At 35.1% G+C, this 25,123-nt stretch overlaps 2 protein-coding genes across 5 annotated transcripts; both read left to right on the top strand.

The window, feature by feature from the left end:
- The first annotated feature begins 1,608 nt into the window (after positions 1-1,608).
- LOC132614400 (exocyst complex component EXO70A1-like) lies at positions 1,609-18,555 on the top strand. Of its 3 annotated transcripts, none has more exons than XM_060328844.1 (13): positions 1,609-1,963; positions 2,781-2,876; positions 6,603-6,808; positions 9,708-9,938; positions 11,633-11,771; positions 11,843-12,055; positions 13,396-13,601; positions 14,995-15,189; positions 15,278-15,377; positions 16,036-16,145; positions 16,229-16,375; positions 16,492-16,626; positions 18,418-18,555. In XM_060328844.1, exons 1-12 carry the CDS (start codon positions 1,796-1,798, stop codon positions 16,607-16,609), a joined length of 1,929 nt encoding a protein of 642 aa, XP_060184827.1. In that variant the 5' UTR covers positions 1,609-1,795; the 3' UTR covers positions 16,610-16,626; positions 18,418-18,555. The 3 variants fall into 3 exon arrangements, with proteins under 3 accessions (XP_060184827.1, XP_060184829.1, XP_060184828.1); XM_060328846.1 differs by lacking the exon at positions 18,418-18,555 and adding an exon at positions 16,752-17,050; XM_060328845.1 differs by lacking the exon at positions 18,418-18,555 and having other exon boundaries at positions 1,611-1,963; positions 16,492-17,050.
- A 168-nt stretch (positions 18,556-18,723) lies between these two features.
- Positions 18,724-23,943, top strand: LOC132614401 (uncharacterized). 2 transcript variants are annotated; one of them, XM_060328848.1, is made up of 7 exons: positions 18,724-19,005; positions 19,120-19,222; positions 21,216-21,299; positions 22,012-22,051; positions 22,573-22,641; positions 22,734-22,843; positions 23,618-23,943. In XM_060328848.1, the coding sequence occupies exons 1-7, from the start codon at positions 18,876-18,878 to the stop codon at positions 23,751-23,753; spliced, it is 672 nt and encodes a 223-aa protein (XP_060184831.1). In that variant the 5' UTR covers positions 18,724-18,875; the 3' UTR covers positions 23,754-23,943. The 2 variants fall into 2 exon arrangements, with proteins under 2 accessions (XP_060184831.1, XP_060184830.1); XM_060328847.1 differs by having other exon boundaries at positions 18,740-19,005; positions 19,108-19,222.
- The last annotated feature ends 1,180 nt before the right edge of the window (positions 23,944-25,123 follow it).

Genomic DNA, 25,123 nt, shown 5'->3' with positions numbered 1-25,123 from the left:
AACTTCAGATTACAACCTCTTACAATCTAGTAATTTAACTCTCATAAATCCCTCTCCTTTACAATACACTTATTGTAAGCTACAACTTTTGACTACCCTTAGCCAAGCACACTACCAAGTTTGACTAACTCTCGCCAAACCAACTAATACACTTGACTAACTCTAACCAAGGGTACCACTCAATAGATTGAATAGGTAAACCGCCTACCAACTACTGAGAATTTAAGCTATTTATAACAACTTTTTGAAAGAAGAGTAGGTTTACAATTTAAAGAACAATTGAACAAAGACTCGTAACAACCTAAAGAACATAGACATAATCTGGTGTCTGGATCAGGTTCTTCAGCTTGTAAGTGGTTTAGTTCTTGAGAGCACTTGAGGCGGCAAGGATTTGCACAAGATAGTTTAGGTTTTTAAGTGATGCCCAATATGTTGGAACAAGTTGTATATGCATTGGGGAACATGTGGGTGAGATAGAGACCACTCATCCCATGTTTGACTTTAAAGCATGGGCCACAACACTGTCGTACAGTTGTGCAGTTGGTAGTGCAGCTTTACAGTTGTTGCTGCTAATTGTACGACGTATAGAGAGAGCAGATCGTGAACCAGGTGTCTCTCTATTTCTCCAGCAGTTTGACAATCATCAAAACATAAAATGTACTTTGTTTTATCAGATATGTAACAGAAAATCAAGCCATCCAGACACCATCATCGTTAACAAAACTCCAAACATGACCGTATAATCACTACAATTAATGACAAATCACATGCAATACATTTTTTTGAGAAAGGCAATAACATTGTTCACCATTATCAACTATCATTAGACATTTTTATTTTGTGGAGTTTTGATCCATTCCAACTTGACAATAAAGCCATCAATAAGTTCCCAAAACACAAGAAAACTCTTAGAGCCCGCTTGGATGCGCTTATGACTTATAAATCAAAAGCCATAAGTTATGAATTCTGACTAATGACTTTTGGCTTATTTTTATTGTTTTGACTTAAAAACAAGTGCATAAAAATACTTTTTTATTTTATCGGAACACTTCAAAAGCTATTTTGGCTTAAAAGCTCCTAAAATAAGCAATAAATAGGCTCCTAATATTTCGAGTTTAACTTATATTTTACCTGGTTAAAGTAAAACGTATAAAAATAGAAGATTATCTATAATAAATACTATTAATATAATTTAATAACTTAAAAAATAAAGTAAATAATTTGTTTAATTAGACAGAGTAAATTAATACCGTTCTTACCCCAAAACTATATATAAGTCAATAACAATAACCCAATGTGATCTCATTAGTGGGATTTGGGAAAGGATGAGTGTATGCAGATCTTATCGAGGGAGGGGTAGAGAGGCATTTTGACAAAACTTATAAATAAGTAAATTAGCTCTTCTTCTTTTTTTCCAAAATAAAAACCCATAGTTTAATAGTAAGAAACAAAAAATTCAAAGTTGACCATTTTGACAACAGAAATAAATTAGGATCCATATTTTACCAGGACACACCCTGTCAATAGTTTGTCACACAGGCAATACATCTGTCCACCATTGTCAACTAACATTAGCCCTTTTTTCTTCTCCCTCTTTTTTATTCTCCCTCTTATATTCATTTATTTTATATTTAATGTGCTAGTAGCATTTATTACTTTTATTCCTTCCTTTGCACAACTCTTTTTTTCTTTAATTTCCCATCAATTTCTCTCTATAGTCTTTCTTCTTCTCTGCAAAAAAAAAAAAAGTAAAGACCAAGTCTTTAAAAAGGTCAAACAAAAATTCAAGAAGAAGATGGGTATTCCAAGAATAGTAATGGGTGTTGATAATTTAAGTGAAAGAGCAACAATGATGAGAGAATCAGTACAAAAAAGTCAGTCAATTACAGATAATATGGTTTCTATTTTGGGTTCTTTTGATCATCGTCTTTCTGCTCTTGAAACTGCTATGCGTCCAACACAGGTAAACACTCTCTTTGGCTTATTTTTGTATGTGATCAAGAAATAGTTGTAAAGGTTGAATTTTTTTTATTGAAGATCCCAAGTTTTGTAATTGGATCTAGTTTATGCTACCAAAAAATTAAATTTGGTGGCAACCACCAACTATTAACTAATGTTCTTAATGGAGAAAAATGGAAAGAAAAGAACTTTTTAGTTCAAATTTTGATTATGGTAGTGAAAAGAATGAATATGAGATAATTGAAAGCAAACTGCTATTTTTGTTGCTGTTTTTTTTTTTTTTTTTGGGGGGGGGGGGGTTGTTGTTTGTGTGTGGTGGGGGATATACTTGCTTGGGAATTGAAGTCATTTTTTGGTTGAAAGTGATTAGATTTGGGGTTGTGTTACATTTTGTATGGTTTCCATTTTGAGTCATCTGGGCTGATTGAAACTGGCAAAGTTTGAATATATTACTGAGTAGTATAAAAGAGTGAAAATACTAAAATTGAAAACAAAGTATGATTTTTTTTTCTTTTTTATTGGTGTTGTTTCCTGTGATTTTTCCCATTTTTTTGGGGTGGGGGTGGGGGTGGGGGTGGGGGGTCTTTACTTACCTGGTTACTGAAGTGATTTTTGCTTGATAGGATATCTGAATGTTGAAAGTGATGAGATTTTGGGTTTGTTTTTCATTTCATGTATTTCCATTTTTAGTCAACTGTGCTGATTGAAATTCTTACAATTGATCTAATTTTGTTCAAGACTTGCTAATTTGTTGTATTGACATTTTTGGTCTTTTTTCAGTTTTGCCATTTATTGATTGCTACTCAATATGGTCTTTGTAGATTAGGACTCATGCTATCCGGAAAGCTCATGAGAATATCGATAGGACTTTGAAGGCTGCGGATGTTATACTGTCCCAATTTGATCTTTCTCGTCAGGTTTGCTTTAACTTCTGATATGCATAGTTGATTTGAACAATTCTGGGACTGGTAGAAAATTACTTTGTTTCTGCTAAACATGACATGAATTAGTAACAGAGTTTTTGGCGTTCTATTTGTGATCTGTTGAAATATTTAGGGATTTCCCAATCAATAATTTGCAGTGTGGAAATTAGTTTGTAAAATGACTAATTTATCATATGCTCATGAATTTGATTCCTATCTGACATTTATAGAGATGATATGGGTAGTGCCTAATTTTACAATACATTTCAAATGTCACTGGCAGGAATTATCTATACATATCCCTGAAAAAAAGAGAGTAGTTTGAGGCTGAATTTATTCACAGAAGTACCCCAATTGCCTTGAGCTTTTACGGGTAAAAAATGTTATCAATAGAACAGAAAAGAGTTTAGGATTTTTCCTTAAGAAAAGATGCCTTTAAGAAGATTTTTGCTGAATATATAGTTGCAGACTGCAGTCCGTCGCAATGTAGTATTGTTTGTATTTTTGTTGATAACCGAGAATCCCCAAGGGCTAGTGGTCGGACGGTTGGAAACTCAGCACTTAAATACCAGACTTTTGTTTGTGACAGGGTTTGAATCCGTGACGTGTGCCTAACTGACATATCACACATGCGCTCTTACCACTAGATGAAAGCCTTGTGGCTAGTAGAACTGCTAGTATTCTTAATAAGTGGGTTATGCTGAGTTCAGTGAAGGAGGCATTTCATAGTTGAAATTTCAAAAAGGAAGAAAGAGAAGACTCGGGGGATGGGGTGTAACTGTAGCTCCTCTAGCTCTTATATGGGTTGTGTGAAGGGCGGTGTTTTCAAAGGTGCGCTTGAAGCGCGCTTAAGCCCTGAAGCAAGGCGATTGCGCTTCACCTTGCTTAATGTGCATTTTAGTGTCGTCATCAAGATTTTTCTTGCTAATGAGTGTCTCCCGAAGAGGCGATACTAAACCGTTGATGTTTTACTTTATCGTAATTTTTTTTCTTCAATTTCTTTGTCCATATATATTTTATTCATGCTTATTATTGTTAGTCTTGGACTAAACATATATATATATTTGTAGTTTTTCTCTATTTGCACCTTTTTTCATTGAAGCCCACGCTTTATTTGCGCTTAAAGCCCCAATTGCCCTTAGAGATTTTTTTCGCTTTTGATAACACTGGTGGAGGGAGAGGAGTATGAGAGAGTTTGAAGGGTCAAGAGAGATGTTGCGCATGTGAGGAATAGTCTCTTGTCTCTCGTTTTTTTCTTGCACCCATGAGGTCCTTGTTTGTATAAATGAGTAGGTGGCTTTTGTCGAGGACCATATTTTGGTGTAGGTTTCTCCGTTGTTTGGTATACTTCTTGTATACGGCATTAATAAAATTACTCGCTCAGTTTCAAATTGTTTGTCTTACTTTCCTTTTATGTTCGTTTTAAAAAGAATGCCTCTTTCCTTTTTTGGCCATTCTTTAATTTCAACTTTGCACATGGCATGTTTAAGACCACAAGATTAAAGGGCATTTTGGTGCATTCTACATATCTTTAATTAAGACCACAACATTTAAAAGTCTTCTTTACTTTCTTAAACTCTGTGCCAAGTCAAAACCAGACAAACAAATTGAAACTGAGGGAATATTTACCTAATAAAAAAAGAATAATTAGGTAACATTTAACAACAATAATAACATACCCAGTGAAATCCCACAAAGTGGGGTCTAGGGAAGGTAGAGTATCACAGACCTTACCCCTACCTTGGGATGTAGGGAGGTTGTTTCTGGTAGACCCTCGGGAAAACAAAGAATAATTAGGTATACTTCTGTCCACCTAGCCTTGGACCCTTGGTAGATAGAGTTATCTGGTACTTGGTGGAGGTGGCAGGTATCCCGTGGAATTAGTCGAGGTGCGTGCAAGCTAGCCCGGACACCATGACTATTTAAAAAAAAAAGAATAATTAGTAACTCTTAAGTTCCACCCTTGTCATTCTTTGTTGTTTCCTGACAGTTCGAACTGAGTCTTATCACTATTGGGAATCAGAAATATAATCAATAAAGTTTTTGCAAGACATACATGACATAATATAAATTGTAATTTTTTTTTCTGGTACTTGACATAATAATAGTTAAAATGATTCATAAAGATAAGACTCCATCTTTGAATGTTTCCAACCATTCGGTGCTTCTTAATTAGTTGGATCATTAAATAGGCGATGTTAAGGCTGAGAGAACTTGCTTTAGGTTTTAGCTAAACATTAACAGTAATGCTTTGGGTGATCAGTGTTGTCCAATTCCCGACTTGCTGTGAAAGTGAAACAAAACTTTATACATCCACTTGATCACAACCAAAAAAAAAAAAAAAAGAAGAAGAAGAAGAAGAAGAAGCTGCAGCCAATATCTTAAGATAGATGCATTACTGTAGTTGACTATGTCTTGGACAAAACCAAAGGGTTTAAAAAAATGCGTTTGTTAAAGTGAGGAGGCCTGTCATATCTAGGTCTTCAAGGACGTGCACCTTTAAGTACCTTGGGAAAATTTATTTTATGTTGCATTGGAAATTTGGTACTACTTCTATAATTCGGTCTAGGTCCGTCACATCATCACTTTTTGATGCATTGTTGTAGAAGCTTTGAATTTGGGTTTGGTTTGGGAGTGGCCTTGGGATTCAAGTAATAAACCACCACATAAGTGATGTGTCAATCAACGGTTGTATGTGTTTCAGTGGAGTTGTACGGCGAAATGAAGAATCTAGATGTAGTGTTCTCCTTTATGAAGGCCTAAAATGGCCACTTTCGCGTTTCCGCCACCTACTATCCAGAAGGTGCACCCATCACCCTCGCCTTCTTGACGTGCACCTCACTTTAATATTCTTGGAGGGTTTCTTCTCGTTATGTTACTATTTCCAATTTGCTTTTTGCGAAAAAAGTATTAGGATTTGTACTCAAAGACAATTGTATGAATTACTCATTAGTTCTTGTTGCCCATAATTTTTGGAATAGTCCCTAGTATTTAACCAACACTTGAAGTGCAAAGAACATAAGAACTACAGATGGAAAAGTGAAAACACCTTCTCCATACTGGAGTCCGATCTGACAAAATCCTAAAGGTCTGGCTATAGGGAAAACACAATTTATTCTCTTTTAAAAAACTAGGGAGCCCAAGCCCTTGGGCGTTTGGTCTAGTGGTAAGAGTGCAATGCGTGATGTATGGGTTAGGCGCACATAACGAGTTCGAACATTGTCGCAGAAAAAATTTGGTATTTATGTGGAGAAAGGCTACAGGGACAGGCCCATTATCCACTGAGTTCCGAACTTTGCGCCACGGTCCTCAAGGATTTCTCGGTTATCGAAAAAAGAAGGAAAAAAGAAAAAAAAAAACTGGAGAGCCCAAATATGAGAGAAGTTGGAAAGCTAAACATATTTAACGACACAAAATATAAGAATTGAGAACTACAGAAGGAAAACGGAAAATGCTTTTTTAGTAGTAAATACAATTGCTTTTCCAAGAGCAGATGAGTTTCACTGGAATGTGGTTCCAAATAGAAGGTTTTTCTCTGTGTTAGAGATATAGGTTAACCACAGCCTTCTTTGGCTGTTAAAAGGAAAAAAGGAGAAAAAGAAAGAAGATCCACTATCAAAATGTAGTCCTCCCTTTCTAATCTGACGCAAAACTGAGTTAATAGTTGAAACACTCTTTCTCTACTTGGAGCTGCTGAGCTCATGGTTCCATCACATGCAGGCGGAAGCGAAAATACTTAAAGGCCCACACGAGGACCTAGAAAGTTACCTTGAAGCAATTGAACAACTGAGAAACAATATTCGCTTCTTCAACAACAACAAAAGCTTCAAGAGTAGTGATGGAGTGCTCAACAACGCAAATAGTTTACTTGCTAAGGCTATTTCAAAGCTTGAAGAGGAGTTTAAGCAGCTCTTGTCGTCTTACAGGTTTGTTGACATTCTTACCATTCAAAGTATCATTTTTTGAGAGAAAGTAAACTATTAAAAGTATTGCTCTTTATAAATTTACCATTTTCCAAACTAAAAATTGCTCTTTCTCATCAAAACAGAAAAAGTATATCTTTCATAATTATTTCGATACCTTGTCCTATTTTCCATGTATTACTATTATTTTCTTTATTCGTAAATAACTAAATCCTATTATCCTTATTTTGGGGTTATCAATTTTGTAATATTCAAGTATCTATGTTTATAGTTGATTACAGTGTCCTCTTTATCTTTCATGTAAATTATAGCTGTAGCAATATATGGAAGCTAAATATTCATATACTCTTCGAGTTGACCTTTATGCAGGCTGTTATTGAGGTTTAATAACATTTTTGGGTTTGAGATTCAAGCATCTTCTGTCTAGTCTTTTCATAAATATGTTTTTGTCTATTTCACAATCCGATTAGGGCTTTGTGTTCTCAATCTTGACCTGGTCAATGGATCTATATACATTGAATATATTTAGCCAATGAAACTTTGCTCTAGCGGTAAAATTTAAGCCCCAAAAACCTCGAAGTCATAGGTTGCATTCTCCCTAAAAGTAGTAAGCTGTGTTGTGTATTATAGTTAGTTCTAACAGAAGAAAAGGGTTGTGATAAGAAACACTCAATTTTTCGCGCTCTTGCTACGAGCAAACGATCCTCTTCGGATAATTTGTCTCCAAAGCCCAAAAGGTTTTTAAAAGGTTAAAAGGTCCATTGAGCGCTATGTCAAATTTGTCAATAGATCCAACTTCCAGATCATAATTGCTCTAGTAAATAACTAAAGAAAATAGATAGACGGGAGATAGAAAAATAGAAGAGAAACAAACTAATTATAGAAATATCTCTTTATCTCTAAGGTTCACTGATTATTTGACTGTTAGGGGGTCTCTTGGTATGTGTTGTCCGGCGCTTTATATTTTTTTTTCCCCCACACTGCTATTCGTCACTTGCTTTGCAATAGTTTTACTTTGTACTCTGCCGGAGAAAATGACAAAAATGGTCCCTTATGTTTGAGGGTAGGTTTAAAATAGTCCACTATGTATGCAAGAAACAATTTTGGTCCTTTAAGTTTGCCAAAAATTAACACTTTTAAGTCTGTTAAATATTTTACAATTTATGTTTGCTAGATTTGACGAAAATAGTGGAAAAAAAAGATTTAACCATAGTAAGAAAGTCTCATCAAATCCTAAAATATGCAACATAAAAAACTGTACTAGACATTAAAAAGACATAAAAAATAGCAAAAATTATACCTCAAAAAGTTGCACCAGACTCTAAAAATAAATTAAAGTAGCGGAAACTACCAAAATTGTACTTCTATATGTGAGTTCCCGCTACTTTACTTTATTTTCAGAGTTCCCGTCAAATCCCACAAATACAAAAACAAATCTAAAAGTGTTAATTTTTGGCAAACTAAAGGACCAAAATTGTTAGTACATACTTTTTTTGACAATGTTAACATTCTATATATCCACAGGTATACTATACCATAAAAGTATAGTCCCCCAACCAAACTATTACAGATTATAGCAAAAAAGCGCCTTCCTATATTGCTGGTTACATATTATCCAAAACATCAAAGATATCTTCTGTTTCAACTAGACATTCCTGCTTACACCAAAAATAGTAGAGAGCTAAACAATTCATCTTCAGCTTCTGTATGTAACTATGTTTATCTTCAAAGTATCTCTGATTTCTCTCTTTCCATACAGTCCACCATATACATGCAGGGATTCTTTTTACCTACCTCAAACATAAGGGACCATGTTTGTAACGGGTCTTCCAATATCAATAGGTTGATTGTTTCGCTCTTGTATCTTCCCAAAGGAAAAAAGATCTTTGAGAGTTGTTTCCTGAATCCGAAAGAGAGTACTTTGGTTCTCCCAATAACTAAAAAGTGTAGCATGCCCGAACCAACTGGGGTTCGCGTTGCTGGAGGAACTGGATCGGGAAAAAGAGGGACTGTAGTTGTAAGATATCTAATGAAACCTGGCTCTCCGGTTCAGCTAGGTCCATAGTTCAGGAATTTATACGTGAATCAAGATCGATAAAAGGAAGTTTTACAATCACCGACTCAAACCCATTGTCGAATCCTACTCAGCGGAATATGGAGCTACTTATGGCAGAACGGGCCAATCTGGTCTTTCACAATAAAGCGATAGATGGAACTATCATGAAACGACTTATTAATAGGGATCTGGACAAAATCGATGAAACGGAAGAAATCCGAGTGAAAGGAAAGGACAAAATAAAGGATAAATTCCATTTTCAAGTTACAGAGACAGGCTATATTAATACTAGTAAGAGTCCAATTTATGATTATGAGGATTCTTATCTGAATAATAATAACACGGAATCCAGAAAATTTTAAATTGCAACTGCTTGATAAAAAATGAAAATAGAGACCTCTTCGGCTTTCAAAAACCTCTTATGTGTCTTCTTTTCGATTATAATCGAGGGCATTGACCATTTCGCTACATAAAGAATAATCGATAACAGGCCGTAAGAACTGAAATGTCACAATATTTTTTTGACACATGTAAAGTTGAGGGAAAACAAAGAATATCTTTTACATACCCGTCAAGTTTATAAACTTTTTGGAAAATGATAAAAAGAAGGCTACCCCTATTGTCACTCCAAAAAATGCTCCCTAATGAACGGGACAATCAGTGAGTTTCGACCAACAAAGAAAAAAGCAATAATCTGAATAAGGAATTTTTAAATCGACTTGAAAGTTTTAGACAAGGAATGTTGGCTTTATATCTATCCGTGCGTCTGCTGTTATTTATTACTTGCCATGCTATCTTTTTACATTTCAACTGAGCTTTGACTAAATCCAAGTTGTGCTTTCTCAGCAAACCTGTTGAACCGGAACGTCTTTTTGAATGCCTTCCAAATTCAATGCGACCATCATCTGGATCACCAGGAGAACAGGACTCTAACAGTAAGCACCATAATAATGGAACAGATAATACCGTCTATACACCACCAACTCTTATCCCTCCAAGGATCTTGCCGCTACTGCATGATCTATCCCAACAGATGGTTCAAGCTGGTCATCAACAACAGCTGGTAAAAATATACAGGTAAATATCTGTTATTTAATTATAGAAGTATTAAACTATGTGATCCTGCCTCCACACAAGTGTGGTCAATAGAAGATGCATTACCTTTTACCATGTAGAGGTGTTTAGTTTGGAAAAGTAAGCAGGTGGATTTGCAAAACCGTGCAAGTTGAAATGTCAATTTGTATATTAAGCCAAATAAAAAGGAAAAGAAAAAAAAAGCTGGCCCACTCAAGGGTGTATGGTCTAGGGGTCAATGAAATGGGTGTAAACCTTAAAAAAACACCAATAAAGACAAGACATTAGACGATTTCTTCTCATTTGTCTAAGCCTTGGTGCGTAGAGTTACCCGGTGCCTGTGCTGGTGGGGGAGATACCTAGTACCTGGTGGAATAATCGAGGTGTTGGTTTGGACACCACCCTCATCAATAAAAAGAGACATTAACTGGCAGAAACAATAGTGAGGAGAGAATATTGGAATGTCGAGAAATCTGGAATATGACTGTTGGTAAGCCTAGCTTTTCCTGCTTAAGGGAGGTAAATATTAAGACTTAATAGTGGAGATTCTTCAAGTAGGTGACTAGAGCCATGACATTTTCCTTCCATTTTTCATTAGGGGTAGTTCCAAATAGGTCATGGATATTAGAAGGATGAATGATGATTATAAATCTTCACTTTTACATAAAACTATTGAACATCTTCTCTAATTTATGATAACAATATTGTTTTAACTGGGCATGAATAAGCTCACTTTCATCTACAATTGCAATTTTGCCCATAATTTGTTGTGGTAATACTTATAAACAATTGATCAGTGGCCATGGAAATCCATTTGGAAGACTAAGGCACCGTATAAGGTTTCATGTTTCTCTTGGCTGGTAGCAAGAGAAGCATGTCTCACCCAGGAAAACTTAAGGAGAAGGGGTTTTCATCTATGTACTAGATGTGTTCTGTGTGATGCAGCCAGAGAAAGTAACTCACATTTATTTATACATTGTCCTTTCACTATACAATTGTGGCAATTTTTCCTGAACATGGTAGGACTAAGTTGGACTATGCCGGCGAACAGCTGTGAGTTATTGAAGTGCTGGAACTATAATGGGGGAGCAGTAAGACAAAAGAGTTGGTGGAAACTTGTCCCAGCAGTTATTTGGTGGATAATTTGGAAGGAGAGGAACAATAGAGTTTTTGAAGACAAATGTAATTCTGTGCAGAAAATTAAGATGAATTGTGTCATTTTGTTTCACTTTTGGTATAAAGAAAACTATGTAGAAGAGGCTGAATCACTAGTTGATATGATAGGTTCCTTGTGAAGCAGTAGTCTGCAGCATGGTGGGGTGTTTTTTTTAATTTTGTATGGCTGCACTGTCATGGTGCAGGTTTAATATATATATATATATAAATATACATGTTACCAGTCTCAAAAAAATACTTATAAACAATTGCCTTTTAGTATAACTACACATACAAAGACACACTAAGTTAATATTATGCCAATATCTATAATAATGAATTGGAAAATTCCAAGCTGGGACTGGGTTCTAATGGTGAGATTCCAGAATACACTGTTATGTTTAAGAGATATAGCCTACTCTTGAACCTAGTTCCAATGCACAAATTGAAACCCCAGTCAAGGAACAACTAAACTGGCACTTGTTTTAGTTCATCTGTTGCCTTTTTTTCTCATTCGTTCAATTTATAAATTGCTGCCATAGGGATACACGTTCTCCTGTTCTGGAAGAAAGTCTTCGCAAGTTGGGAGTGGAAAAACTTAGTAAAGATGATGTTCAGAAGATGCAATGGGAAGTTCTCGAATTTAAAATTGGCAATTGGATTCATTTTATGCGGATTGCTGTAAGTTTCCTCTAACACCTCATTAAGTTGAAAAATATTTGGCATTTGACTGTCTTGTGATAATCAAACAGGTCAAATTGTTATTTGCTGCGGAGCGAAAAGTTTGTGATCAAATGTTTGAAGGATTTCAGCAGCTCAAAGATCAATGTTTTGCTGACGTTACTACTGGGAGTGTTGCTGTGCTGCTTAGTTTTGGTGATGCAATTGCCAAAAGCAAAAGATCACCTGAGAAGTTGTTTGTGCTTCTAGATATGTACGAAATAATGCGGGAACTTCACTCAGAGGTATGTAGTAGCAACAAGCTTTGATTTATTGCATTGTAGCCAAGTGGTAAAGGCCGAGCTAAAATTTTCATTAACCTTTGTTGCTCAAGTTCTCAATCAGGTGTCAGTGTCTTTAAGACTTTAACGTGGTAACAGTTGGTTTAATTACTATCACATATAGTATAGGTTAAGTAAGTTGTTATAGATATTAGATACAGATAGTGCTCTTTAACTGAGGGTGTTAGCACATTACATGATGCATATGAGTTGACCGATTAAGCAAATTTTAAATGAATATGTTATAACATGCACCTGGTTCTTTCATAAGGTAGTAATGGATTTCTATACGATTGTGCCATCTTACTTTATACTTGTACTCTTAAAAGCTGCCCGCTATCTGACAGATATAATAATTTCAAGTTATGCTAGTCTATTGCTGAAAGACTGCTTACTGGTAAATGGATGTGGTCCCAATTGAAATTTAACACGGTCTGATAACACAGTGATAACATGACAATAACAAATGGAATATCGGTACCTACTAGAAAAGTGTTGTGCAAGTGAAGCAAGCATACACTTGGGGTGTGTTCGGTATGGAGGAAAATGTTTTCCAATTTTCCCATGTTCGGTTGGTCAAAATTTTTGGAAAACATTTTCTCTAGGAAAACAAGTTCCTTAAAAATGAGGAAAATAACTTTCCTATTGGAAGTAAGGAAAAAAAGTTTCGCAAGCGGCATTCCACATTTATTGTGTCCTCTCCACCCTCCAACGCACCTCATCTTTACCCCCCACCCCTGTCGCCCCCATCCACACCACCCACACCTCCTACCCCGAACCCCACCTCTCATAGTATTTGTCTAGATTATATACAAATGTTTTTAAGATAATAAGTTTTGCTTACGTACCGAACACAAGAAAATAAGTAAGAAACCCACTTATTTTCTTGGAAAATATTTTCCAAGAGAACATTTTCCATAGAAAGCATTTTCCTCGTACCGAACACACCCTTGGTGACCAACAGTCTTTCTTCTGTATTTCTTCTTGTTCCTTGATATAGTAATATTGAATTATGATCATATGTTACTTTAACAGTTTGTTCCTTATATATTTGCTATATATGAGTGTATATGTAGTAAGCCTCGGGTGTAAGCATTTAGTTCACATAGTTAGCCCTGCTATGGTGCTGTACATCACCGCCTTAAATAGGCCTCTCTTAGAGGTCTGCTGCATTTGTCTGGTTGCATCTTATATCTTTTTGATACATCCCACGATTTTTAGGTGTGTATTTCATCTTTGTCCACTTTGTAATCTGTTTCCAGCTTTCTGGTTTGATACACATATGAATGTTGGATTTTATGCAGATTGAATCACTTTTTAGAGGTAAATCTTGCAACGAAATCAGGGAATCTGCCTTTGGTTTGTCAAAGCGACTTGCTCAGACAGCCCAAGAAACCTTTCGTGATTTTGAAGAAGCTGTGGAGAAAGATGCAACCAAAACTGCCGTCTCAGATGGAACTGTCCATCCTTTGACGAGCTATGTGATTAATTATGTGAAGTTCCTGTTTGAGTAAGTTTTGTCAACTAAATGATGTCAGTTTTGTCAACTAAATGATGTCTTTATATTTATATACAGTGGAAGCTTCTACCTAGTTGATATTACTAGACCATGTTTCTTAACTAGATTGTGGAACAACTTGTAGTGCACTTTACCCACTTAATGTGCTGTAATAAAGTTTTTCCTTATGTGGGAGAATAGCGTGAAACTAGTTCAAACTACCATGTTTTGCATTCTGGTTCTCTTGATTGTTTTTTCTCCAAATGTGGATGGACAAGATGCTCACTTTAAAGTTTAAGGGATGTTTATGGTATCACGAGTAAATGTGTCAGAAAGACAAGTTACAGATGTACTGATCTAGATGTGAGGTATAGGAATAGTGAGCTTAGGGTCCGAGTCATTTAGAAATTTTTTAAACACTCGCAAAAGCAGAGTGGAAGAGTCTTTTAGCCATGCGAATTTACATGCAAAATTGATCATAAAATACTGAGGAACTTGCAAGTTATTGAAGCTCAATAATGAATTGGTAGAAACTTGAATGGTTGCTTAATAAGAGGGCGGGTCTGGTGGGATACATTTTTCTGTTGGACTGGAATAAGCCACTAGGTCAGCAATGTTGCATAATTGACATATCTGGTAAGCATAAAAGTCGGTCGATTGAGGCATAGCTTATGACTGAGACTGATCACAAGAATGTCAGGTTCGATAACTGGTTCTAGAATAATGTGCTGAAGTACAGATTGAGTTTATTACTATCCAAGAGCACTTTAAATGGTCTAGGGAAGAAGTTTCTGGCAGTGATTGCGAAAGTAGAAGGAATAAACCGTAAAGGGGATATAAGGTGAGGCAATAAGTTTATAAAAAAACAAAAAGATTGTCATAATTTACATATGATTATCCCAACTGATTGAGATACGGTCAAGAATAGTGTGAAACAGATTGGCCTTATTTGTCTAGAGTGCAAGAATCAAATGTTACTCGTGTATTATTTACACTGGTTTCTGTGGGTAGAGTAGAGTGGCTATTGTTGCTTCTATTTAGTTTTAGCTGCTGGAATGCACGTCCTTTATTACTATCTGACACGAATGGAGATAAAGCTGCTTTTATTGTTTTAAAATGTTTGTTAGATGTGTATCTCCGGATGTCCTCAGCTTACACCTCTTCTCTGCTTAAACAATTAAGTCTACTTTTTGTTTGAAAATAAATATAACTAAAAAGTTTAGCTTGCCGTCATTGATTGGGAGGTCATTGTAAAAAGTGCTTCTCTTCTCTTGCATGGTGTTTTCTTCTGGAACAAAATATTGACTTATAGGACAAATGGGATGGGAAAAAGAATCAAAAGTGTCTTATTACAATCTCTGTTGAGTTAATTTCCCTGATGAGTTGCTTGGTTCCTTTTGTTCAGCTATCAATCAACATTGAAACAATTATTCCAAGAATTTGAAAATGGAGACTCAAATCAACTTGCTGCTGTCACAATGCGCATAATGCAGGCTCTTCAAACCAATTTGGATGGGAAATCTAAGCAGTATAAGGATCCAGCTCTGACTAACTTGTTCCTTATGAACAATATTCACTATATGGTCAGATCTGTTCGCAGGTTTGTTGCATTGACTGTATATAGCTCGGGACAGCCTCAATAATATATGTTTGCTTGGAAATTGTTGCTTACAATTTGTTCCTTCTAGGTCTGAAGCCAAGGATTTATTGGGTGATGATTGGGTTCAAAGACACCGTAGAGTTGTACAGCAACATGCAAATCAATATAAAAGAATTGCTTGGGCAAAGGTATTGATCTTCTTGCCTCTCCCTCCCCTTTACTTCTCTTCTCAAAGAAAGAGAAAAGGAAGAAAAAAGACACGCAGAGAAGAAGCAACATTTTAAATCTGAGCTTACTCTCTGATCAGCAAAATTTATAATGCTATATAAAGATGAAGTTAAGTTAGTGATAATACCATTAGTGAGTAATTCTTGACATATTATTTCTGATATCCAAACTGATCGTTTCACTTCATCACTTGAATTACTTAATGCTTTATGTAATTTTATCTGTGGTGGTACTTACTATTTAGCAAAATGGGTATTCTCCTATTTGTTCTTTCTTTTTCCTGTATTTCCAAAAATATGACTCCTAGAAGGGAATACTACTAAATATTACAGGTAACTGACGCTTCTCAAATAGATATCAGCATATTGGCAAAACACTAGAACACGATATCTTTGGCACTTCCATATGTGGTATGCATTATCTCTGCATCAATGAGTAAACTATGAGATTGTTAAAGCGTTGCACTGCTACTACCCGTTGCCTTGCTTTCTGTCCAATTACCCTGGTTATTTTGATTTGTGTTCTCCTTCCGGGATTCTAATGTTGAGTGAAGTTATCTAAAAAGATAGGTTTTGGATAAATTAATGATAGTCAGTAACTCGTTTTATTTTGACGTAGATTCTGCAATGCCTCTCGATTCAAGGGCTAACATCATCTGGGGGCAGCAACCCTATGGGTGTAGATGGACAAAATAGTAGTGGAGTTTCAAGAGCGCTTGTAAAAGAAAGGTCCTTCAATTTCCTTAGCTGAGCTAACTTCATGATCAAGTATCTTCATTCCAGTCCGCTAAGTATTTGATCAATTTTTACAGGTTGAAGACGTTCAATATTCAATTTGAGGAGCTTCATCAAAGACAAAGTCAATGGACAGTCCCAGACACCGAATTACGAGAGTCATTGAGGCTTGCAGTTGCTGAAGTCTTACTGCCTGCGTACAGATCTTTCATCAAGCGCTTCGGGTATGATATATTAATTGATTATGTTTGGCTGGTAAACGTTTTTCATGTATTGAGTACTGATAATTTCTAGTTGCAATTATTCTAATTCTTATAATCTAATGTATTTTCTGCAATAGGCCCATGGTTGAGAATGGTAAGAACCCCCAAAAGTATATCAGATACTCGGCTGAAGATCTTGAACGTATGCTTGGTGAATTTTTTGAGGGCAAGACATTGAATGAACCAAAACGGTGAACCTCAGACTACAAAAGGTTCTGCATTCCGCACTATTTCTTTGCTGATTCGTGACGCAGTTGTTACCTGATTGAGTTCTTTCCCCAAGTTGATGGTGGCCCTCGGGTTCTTTGTTTACTATTTCCATGTGTAGTATCTGCAGGTTGCATGAAAAGTTTTAGGAAATAAAAGTGACGAGTATATAGGGATGAGTACCTTAAAATTTAGTGCTTCTTTAACGTCCTCTTGTAGTTCTAGTGTTTAACGTTGAATGTAACGTTTTGTATAGCAAAAGGTCATTGTTATTCGTTCATGTTAATTTTTTTCAACCTTATTACAAGAGATTTTTTTCTTTTTTCCCCACATTTTCTTATAAGTATTTCCACATTTGTTTGTATATTTGAGTTATTCTACTATTGAAGTAATGCTAACTGGGTTCTGACAGTTGGTGTTTTTTCCTGACTGATTGGTTTATTTTAACTTAGGTGAAATATTGATAAACTTTTTCTTTTATTATTTCGCACGGTTGGATGAAATGCAAATACTTTTTCTTTTGTGTCGAAAAGTTTGAACTCTGGAAATGAAGTTCGTTCCCCCAAGAAGTGTTTTACTATTTCCCGAGTAGGTCCTTCAAACACAAATCCAAATTAGTCAGGATGGTGGCAGGTGAATCTATATACTCCGTAAATAAAAGGTAAAGAGAGCATACTGAAGAAAAATCGCCGTTCAAAATATCGATACAACAACAATCCAGTGAAATTTTACAATGTGGGGTCTGGGGAGGGTAGAGTGTATGCAGACTTGACTTCTATCAAGGCAGGACGGCTGTTTCCGAAGTCCAAAATATCGATAAAGGAAGACAATTAAATCTGTTGGCTCAACACTGGTATCTGAATAATAAGAGTTTCTTTCTCAAACCTATTAAACTTCCCATTAAGCTAATCAAGCTGCTAATCACCTGATTCTTACTAATTCTATTAAATGGAAAAAAACAAATCTGATGTCTTACAAAAGTTATTTCACCATGAGTTTCGAATACTAGATGCAAAAGGGTCCCATTGCACCATGAGATGTTCTCTTCTTCATCAAGAATATCATAGTTCTTCAATTTTAGAAGTTTGAATTCTTGTTGGGCGTGGAAAATCAAAATTAATGGTTGATTGTCAATATCACTTAAGTGTTGATGATCGTGTTTAAATTGTTAGTTCAAAAACTCTAATATAAAGATTTGCTCTAAAAATCTCGCAAGTCCATTATTGTCTTATTGATCCTTAAAAGTTGTAGTATACAAAATAGTGAGCTTTCTTGAGCTGGTGTTATTTGACTAAATTGGTGATGAGGGATTATTTGTATTGGTGTTTGGAAGCTTCATTTGAATTTGAGATCATCTTAAAACTGGGGTGGTTTAATCGAATTGGAATTCTAAATGCGAAGAACAGCATGTTCAACAAAATAGAAAAATTATGTCAATCTAGTAAGATTTGCTCATAAATGGAAAGATAGGTCGAATGCAGAGAGCACAAAGTCATGACAATCCGATGAGATCTGATGAATGATTGACCAAGCAAAAAATCATTCCAATTTAGTAGAGTTTTTAGTTATCTACAAGATAGGTAGGTTTAATATAACATGAAGTCCTACAAATTTGTTATGACTTGCATATGGCATATTATTGCTTTAAAATATATATTTTTTTCTTTTATAGCTTTGAAATCATAGAGAAAAGGTATCGAGAGTGAATACTTGATCACTACAATTTAGTATGTAGTAGAATTTTTTTATCCTATCAATTTATCATAACTAACACAACTCAAAAATATTATATGCAGGTCACTACTCGACGATCTTGAAGAGCCACCTATCCAACATATATTCAGAGAAGCCAACACTGTAGTTGATATTTTGTGCTCAATATGGTTGTTCTAACGGTGCTATTACTGTTCCTTTACTTCACCGCCTTTATTTGAGTATGACTACTATGTTAATGATCCTTCTAATCAAACTATATGAGGAGAAGGGTCGCATCTTGTAACAATTAATAATAAATGAAATTACATCTGCTTAAGCAAAAAAAACATTATAATCCTAATTTCATTAAACATAAAAAAGATCATTTCTAAGCAAATATCAAAAGGACATAGTAGCTCCACGTAAAGCACCAATAAACCTCTCATATCCCCTATACGAACTTTCAAAGTTCCCTTCCCTCCATCATTTTCTTGCCTTTGTTCTCCTCTTTTCAACCTTCTAACTTTCATCATCTTTTGTTTTTTCTCCATTCTTCTGCATGCTTCGTTCTTTCACATCACAATCTCTTACTCGAGCTTGTGCATATCCCTCCTACTTTTCTTCTTTTGTCAACAACAACAACAACAACAATATATTCCAACTCCCTATGGAAAACAAGCACTCCCAAGGTATTTCTTGTTAAGAAAAAGTTGGTTTTTTATTTCTTGTGATGTCTATTAATATGTATGTGTTTCTCAATTTGTGTTGGACTGTTTTTGCTGATTGCTAAGACACTGTGGAAGGGATGAAGGATGAACAGAGAGAAGGGTACTGCAAGGAAGCGGCTGGTGATTATAATCACTCAAATAGTACTTCTGATTATATACTTCCCCATCTTCTCAATTTGTGAGTTTGGTACAATTTTGAGTGTATTATTTTCTTCTGCTTTTGGATTTTCATTTATGATCATGCTATAGCAATATATTAGCATTATTTTATTTGTAGTATTGGAAATTAGAGTCTTACTTATCAACTGTTGAGAGTTTGGGTTCAATTGTAACTTGTTGGTTCGTCAATTCATCCATGATCTAGCAGGGATGTTAGTAAAAATTGGACACAGGAACAAGTAGACAAAAATGTGCAAAATACCACCACATCTAAAAGTTCCAATCATTCCACCCCTGTAAATCACTGTCACTTTAGAAACTTATAGCATGTTTAGCCGAACTTCCGAAATCTGCATATTTCGTAAAGTATCTTTTTATTAGAAGTGCTTTTCGATCGGAGAGTAGCATTTCGTGTATAGCTAATCAATTTGTAAAACACTTTTACCAATATTAGTGCAGCAATTGTGTTTGGCCAAGGTTCCAAGCTTCCAGGTAAAAGCTACTTTTTTCAGCTTTGTTATATTACTCAAAAACACTTGTTTTTCCGAAAAGCTTGAACAAACACTTCAACTCTCTAAATAAAAAAGAACACTTTTGACTTCATAAAGGCTTGGCCACAGAGGCGGATCCAGGATTTAAATCTTGTGGGTTCAATCTTAAGATTTTTAGTATTGACCCTTTATATTCTAGAAGTTATGGATTCATATCTACTATATATTACAATTTTAATAATTACTTACACATAATTTTATGCTCCTTGTCGAAAGTTAGGGGTTCAATTGAAACCCAAATTAATAGGCTAGATCCGCCCCTGCTTGGCCAAACAAGCTATTAATCTACTCGATTTATTTTTGTGTATCAATAACATATATTTTTCGGGTAGGAGGGAATTTGAATCTTGGACTGAGGCTCTCTTTAATTGTAGCAAATGGTCTTGTGTTAAGACCAGAGCTGGTGAAGTTGTTCTCTTTATGTTTTACTATTTCCCCAGAAGTTTTATTCTTTTAAATCAGGGACCTAGGTAAAGCCGGTGTATTTGGAGATTATCACCCGGACCCCTGAGGTTTAGAAGAATTCAACTTAACCCCCTACTCTTCTTGTAACGGATGCTAGGATTAAATTTTAGTCATGTTAGCAGGTTTACTTTAGGTTTGGTGTACGACAGAAGTCTTTTAGTCTTGTCAGAACTTATACACCAGTAGAATGTTGAGAACTTCTAGCACTGAGAAACTACAATTTTATAATTTTGTGTCGAGACAGGCTTTGAATAGAGTGATATAGATAGTCAGGATTCATACAGCGAACTCCAACTTGTTTGAAATTGAGACATAGTTGTTGTTGCAGAATCAACTGCTCAATTTTTCCTTTGGCAGCTCTTTTAGTTCTTTATTTTTATTTTTATTTTTTTTGGGTAATGTTGATGGTAAAAAGAACCTGTTCTAGCATTACTTTTAGCACAAGGGCAATAGTACTAAGGCTTTAGGTGCAGAAAAGCCTTATCGCAGCTGGTAGGAGCACCGTGGCACCATCAATGATGCACCATATATTGATGTCTCCTTTAATTCCATTGACATAGGGATGCATGTTTTAGATGGTTTCTTCATAAGCAACTTGTTCAGCTCGTGATGACATTTCATAGTTCATTTCGTATAGTTATGACATGAAAATTGCAAATTCTGAATCCAAATCTATTGGTGCCTTCATAAGGAGATATGTTTCTTGGTAGACTTGTTATCCTGTTTTTGTGATATACCTTTCTTAATGAACATTTCATATGGGAAATACGAGTATAAGAGAGGCTTGTTAGATTCTTTCCTTATAGAAGCACAAGTTTGTCTTGTGATTTGCTGTTCAGCCCCGTTCTAATTTATCTATTCGCACCAGTTAATACATCATGCATACCACCTATCTTTCTTTAAGAGGATTATTTATTTTGCTCTCCTATGCAATTATCAGTTAATCAATATCTCATTAGTTAATGAATTCACCAGCTTTCTGCAAATAAATTTCAGATATGCATCGCGCGCCACAGCACGAGATTTTGAGATTTATGCTCCAAATGCAACGTTTGAAGATCCCCTTATGCGGGCAGAGGGGTATGCTTTTCTATCTTAGTAGCCTTGTTTAGTAGTAGAAAACTATTGCTAGTTAGACAAGTGCCTATAATTCATGGTGATAAGAGCAAGAAATAAACATTTTTGACGTGCTTCAGCTGCAATTTTTTATTTTATTTTACTTTACTGACCATTTTTTGCTATAAAGGAGACAATGAAAGACTATTTATTCTCCACCCCTTAATTCAAAAGCTCAATGTAGACACCTTCACACCTGGTGATTGTGAAATTTGAAAATCAAGCACTTCTATATTTCTGAATCAGAAGTAACGCGAGTCTGACCCTTTTATGCTTAACTGATATGCTCAAGTTTACAATATAAATCATCATCAACGTAGGTTTATCCTTTCAATAGTTGGGATTTAGTACCTCAATAAGATGTATATCCCACTTCATTATTCATTCATGCTTAATGATGGTATGTAGTCTTAAGAGAAGTGGCGCCTGAATTGGCCTTCAACATATTCTTATTATATTAGAAATGAGGAGAGAAAAGGAAACCAATTTCAGTTTATAAACAGTTGTTGCATTGAGAGGTTCTAAGTGAAAGTTCAGAGTGTTGCTTGATTTCTGTTGTCTGCATTCATGCAGCTAGTAAATAGCTTGTTCCTTTCAATTCTATTTCCATCTATTAGCCTCTTTTGTAATCCTCTGTATTAGTAAGTCTGATTATGAATTTTACTGGTGATTGCAGGGTAAAGCAGATAAAATCGTCATTTTATTCACTTGGGAAGGTCTAAATAATTTCCTTCTTGCTAAGTGTCCTATTTCATACTAATATACTACTATGCTAGATCGATACACCTTTTTGTGGAAAGAAAAAGAATAAGAAATAGGCAAGAACCTGTTGGGATATCCATTCCGCTCTGCTGTTTTGCTTCCAAAAAATGGACTTCATAATTTTGTTTGAGAATCATTTCTCGAAAAATAGAGCATGGGAATTTCTAAGGTTCCCGGCATAATCCAGAGAAGTGCTTATTAGATTGGTATTCAACTAATAAATCAGTACCATCCACACTGCTACAGCATAATTATAAGTTTACTGCTAAGTGCTAAAAATGTCCTGGAAAATCTTCTACCCAAACAAAGGTGAACATCTCCATTGAGTGACTATAGCTACTATGGTTTATGTCAATAGTTCTTACCCAACCGTTTATATTTTAAATTGATTAATTCATTATCATATAATGTCTTTCTTTAAGCTTGGGATTGTTGTGTATGAATAATTCAAACTGTTGCTTTTTGTACATTTCAGGTCTTCCGTGAATCAAGAATCGTAGAATACAACATCACAGAGAAAGAAATTTCTCCTGGAAATAAAGAGGTTAAAGATTCATCCCATTGCATCCACTTTTCGCTTTGTTTATGACTTTATTCTCTGCTTTAGGAATCCGACATTATGGTTGATGGCTGCAGATTTTAATTGACAGCAAACAATATTACAAGTTCTTGGGGAAAGACATTCATATGATATCACTGATCAAGTTGTACACTGAAGGAGGAAAGGTTGTTCGTCATGAAGACTGGTATGCATATATTTCATATTCCTGGTACTTCTACTCAAGAAGGAATTTGTTGAACATTCTCTTGTTTCATTTCCATGAGGTCCTAACAGTTTTGTCCGTTCTGTGGAAATGTAAGAGGCAATCTATAAAGTATGAGTGCTTTAGCATTATCAAGTTCTGTGCAATCCTATACTGAATCCGAAAATAAGATGTATAATTGGTATCAGATCAATGAAATTGCACGAATTCATTTTACTTGGTTTAGGGCTTTAGATATGCAGTATGGCCAATGCCACTTCTAGCTAGCTCTGTGTTCTAGTAACATGCCATAATTTTGCCAAAAGATGTTTTTTTGGGCAAAACAAGTAAGACTTGCTAAGTTGAGGCTCCCCCATTGCTATGATGTGACTTGAACCCTCTACCAACTAGCTAAAGGTAGAGGAATCTCACCAACTGAGCAAGCCTCACTTGTCTTGCCAAATATATTCTCTATATATATAGTTTCGTTGTATAGTTTATTTAACTGGCTCTATGCACTAGTCACATGACATAATCTTGCCAAATATAGTACTCTTATGTTTGGAAAAATGAGTGAGGCTTGCTCAATTAGTGACTTGAACGGTGCTTCTCCCCATTGCTATAACGTGACTTGAACCCTCTACCAATTGGCTAAAGGTAGAGGCGTATTACCAACTGAGAAAGCCTCACTCGTCTTGTCAAATGTATTCTATATATATATAATGTTTGGTTGTATAATATATTCCTATGTGAATGTTTAACGAACAATGTTTGCAGCTGGGATAAGAATCCTTTGCGGAATAGGGAGACCGTCAAGGTACCACTTGTTGGTCGCATGATGGAGGTATCTCGTAGAGCTTCGATGCTTTTAACTCATGTTCTAATGGGGTGTGGAAAAGATCCCACCATGTAAATTGCAATGCACTGTTTTAAGTGTTTCAGTTAGTTTTACCTAGCTGCAGCTTTATAATCATGTAACCTGCTGTATATGTTGCTTGTGTAAGACAACTATTCTGTATTTCTGTTGCTATGTGGGTTGAACCACAAACATTTGTAGTATTATTTTGAAATCTCTGGTTATATATTATATCTGATGTAGATAAGCTCCTTCTTGTGATTTGCACAACATTCTTTTGCCGAGATCTTTTACAAACATGTCATTTAAATCTAGAGTCCGAGCCTAAAGGTATAAAAATACACGGTATAAACCAAAAGGGGATGGCCAAATATTTATATACCAAAACGGGTATAACGTGGACTGATCCACGTTATACCCAATTTTTTTTTTCATCTGTCAGCAATCACCGAAAAATTAAAAAAATAAAAAATAAAATGTATAACGTGGATCAGTCCACGTTATACAATATCTGATACATTAGGTATATGTTAAAGTCATTTCAGTTTTAGACATGGGCACGAGATGTTCATTAATATCCAATATGTCAAGTCTAAAGAGTGTGCTTCATCTTTGAAGATCATGACTCTAGCTGTGAGTACTCGTACAAATATATTTTGTAAAATGTGGACTGATCCACGTTATACAAAATATATTGTATAACGTGGATCAGTCCACGTTATAACTTCATTAATTTTTTCCCCCCGTTTTACAAATACTTGATAAGACGTTACCTCTATTTAAATCATATTCGGCTGTGTTTTTAATAAAAAAAAATTTATTGATTTTTTTAATTTTTAAAGCATATAGTTAATTTCAGTGATTAACTCAAATAAATATTTTAACACATGCAATAATTAGATATGTTAAAATAAATAACACATATTTAATTATTGCATGTGTTAAAAATCAATAACACATATTTAATTATTGCATGTGTTAAAATAAATATGTTAAAATAAATAACACATATTTAATTATTGCATGTGTTAAAATATTTATTTGAGTTAATCACTGAAATTAATTTTTAATTTTTTTAAAAATTAAAAAAATCAATAATTTTTTTATTAAAAACACAGCCGAATATGATTTAAATAGAGGCAACGTCTTACCAAGTATTTGTAAAACGGGGGAAAAAAATTAATGAAGTTATAACGTGGACTGATCCACGTTATACAATATATTTTGTATAACGTGGATCAGTCCACGTTTTACAAAATATATTTGTACGAGTACTCACAGCTAGAGTCATGATCTTCAAAGATGAAGCACACTCTTTAGACTTGACCTATTGGATATTAATGAACATCTGGTGCCCATGTCTAAAACTGAAATGACTTTAACATCTACCTAATGTATCAGATATTGTATAACGTGGACTGATCCAC

This window comes from Lycium barbarum, chromosome 10 (assembly GCF_019175385.1).
Source record: "Lycium barbarum isolate Lr01 chromosome 10, ASM1917538v2, whole genome shotgun sequence".
Lineage (NCBI taxonomy): Eukaryota > Viridiplantae > Streptophyta > Magnoliopsida > Solanales > Solanaceae > Lycium > Lycium barbarum.
Note: the sequence above shows the minus strand (reverse complement) of the source record. Positions and strands in the feature narration are given on the sequence as shown.

Bases quoted from the DNA above. Each gene is read 5' to 3' on its own strand.
- LOC132614400 (XM_060328844.1), top strand. From the start codon at position 1,796: ATGGGTATTCCAAGAATAGTAATGGGTGTTGATAATTTAAGTGAAAGA. The intron at 6,809-9,707 runs GTTTGTTGACAT...GTGCTTTCTCAG, and splicing joins CAGCTCTTGTCGTCTTACAG to CAAACCTGTTGAACCGGAAC. The intron at 16,146-16,228 runs GTCCTTCAATTT...CAATTTTTACAG, and splicing joins AGAGCGCTTGTAAAAGAAAG to GTTGAAGACGTTCAATATTC.
- LOC132614401 (XM_060328847.1), top strand. From the start codon at position 18,876: ATGCTTCGTTCTTTCACATCACAATCTCTTACTCGAGCTTGTGCATAT. The intron at 22,052-22,572 runs GTCTAAATAATT...TGTACATTTCAG, and splicing joins CATTTTATTCACTTGGGAAG to GTCTTCCGTGAATCAAGAAT. The intron at 22,844-23,617 runs GTATGCATATAT...CAATGTTTGCAG, and splicing joins GTTGTTCGTCATGAAGACTG to CTGGGATAAGAATCCTTTGC.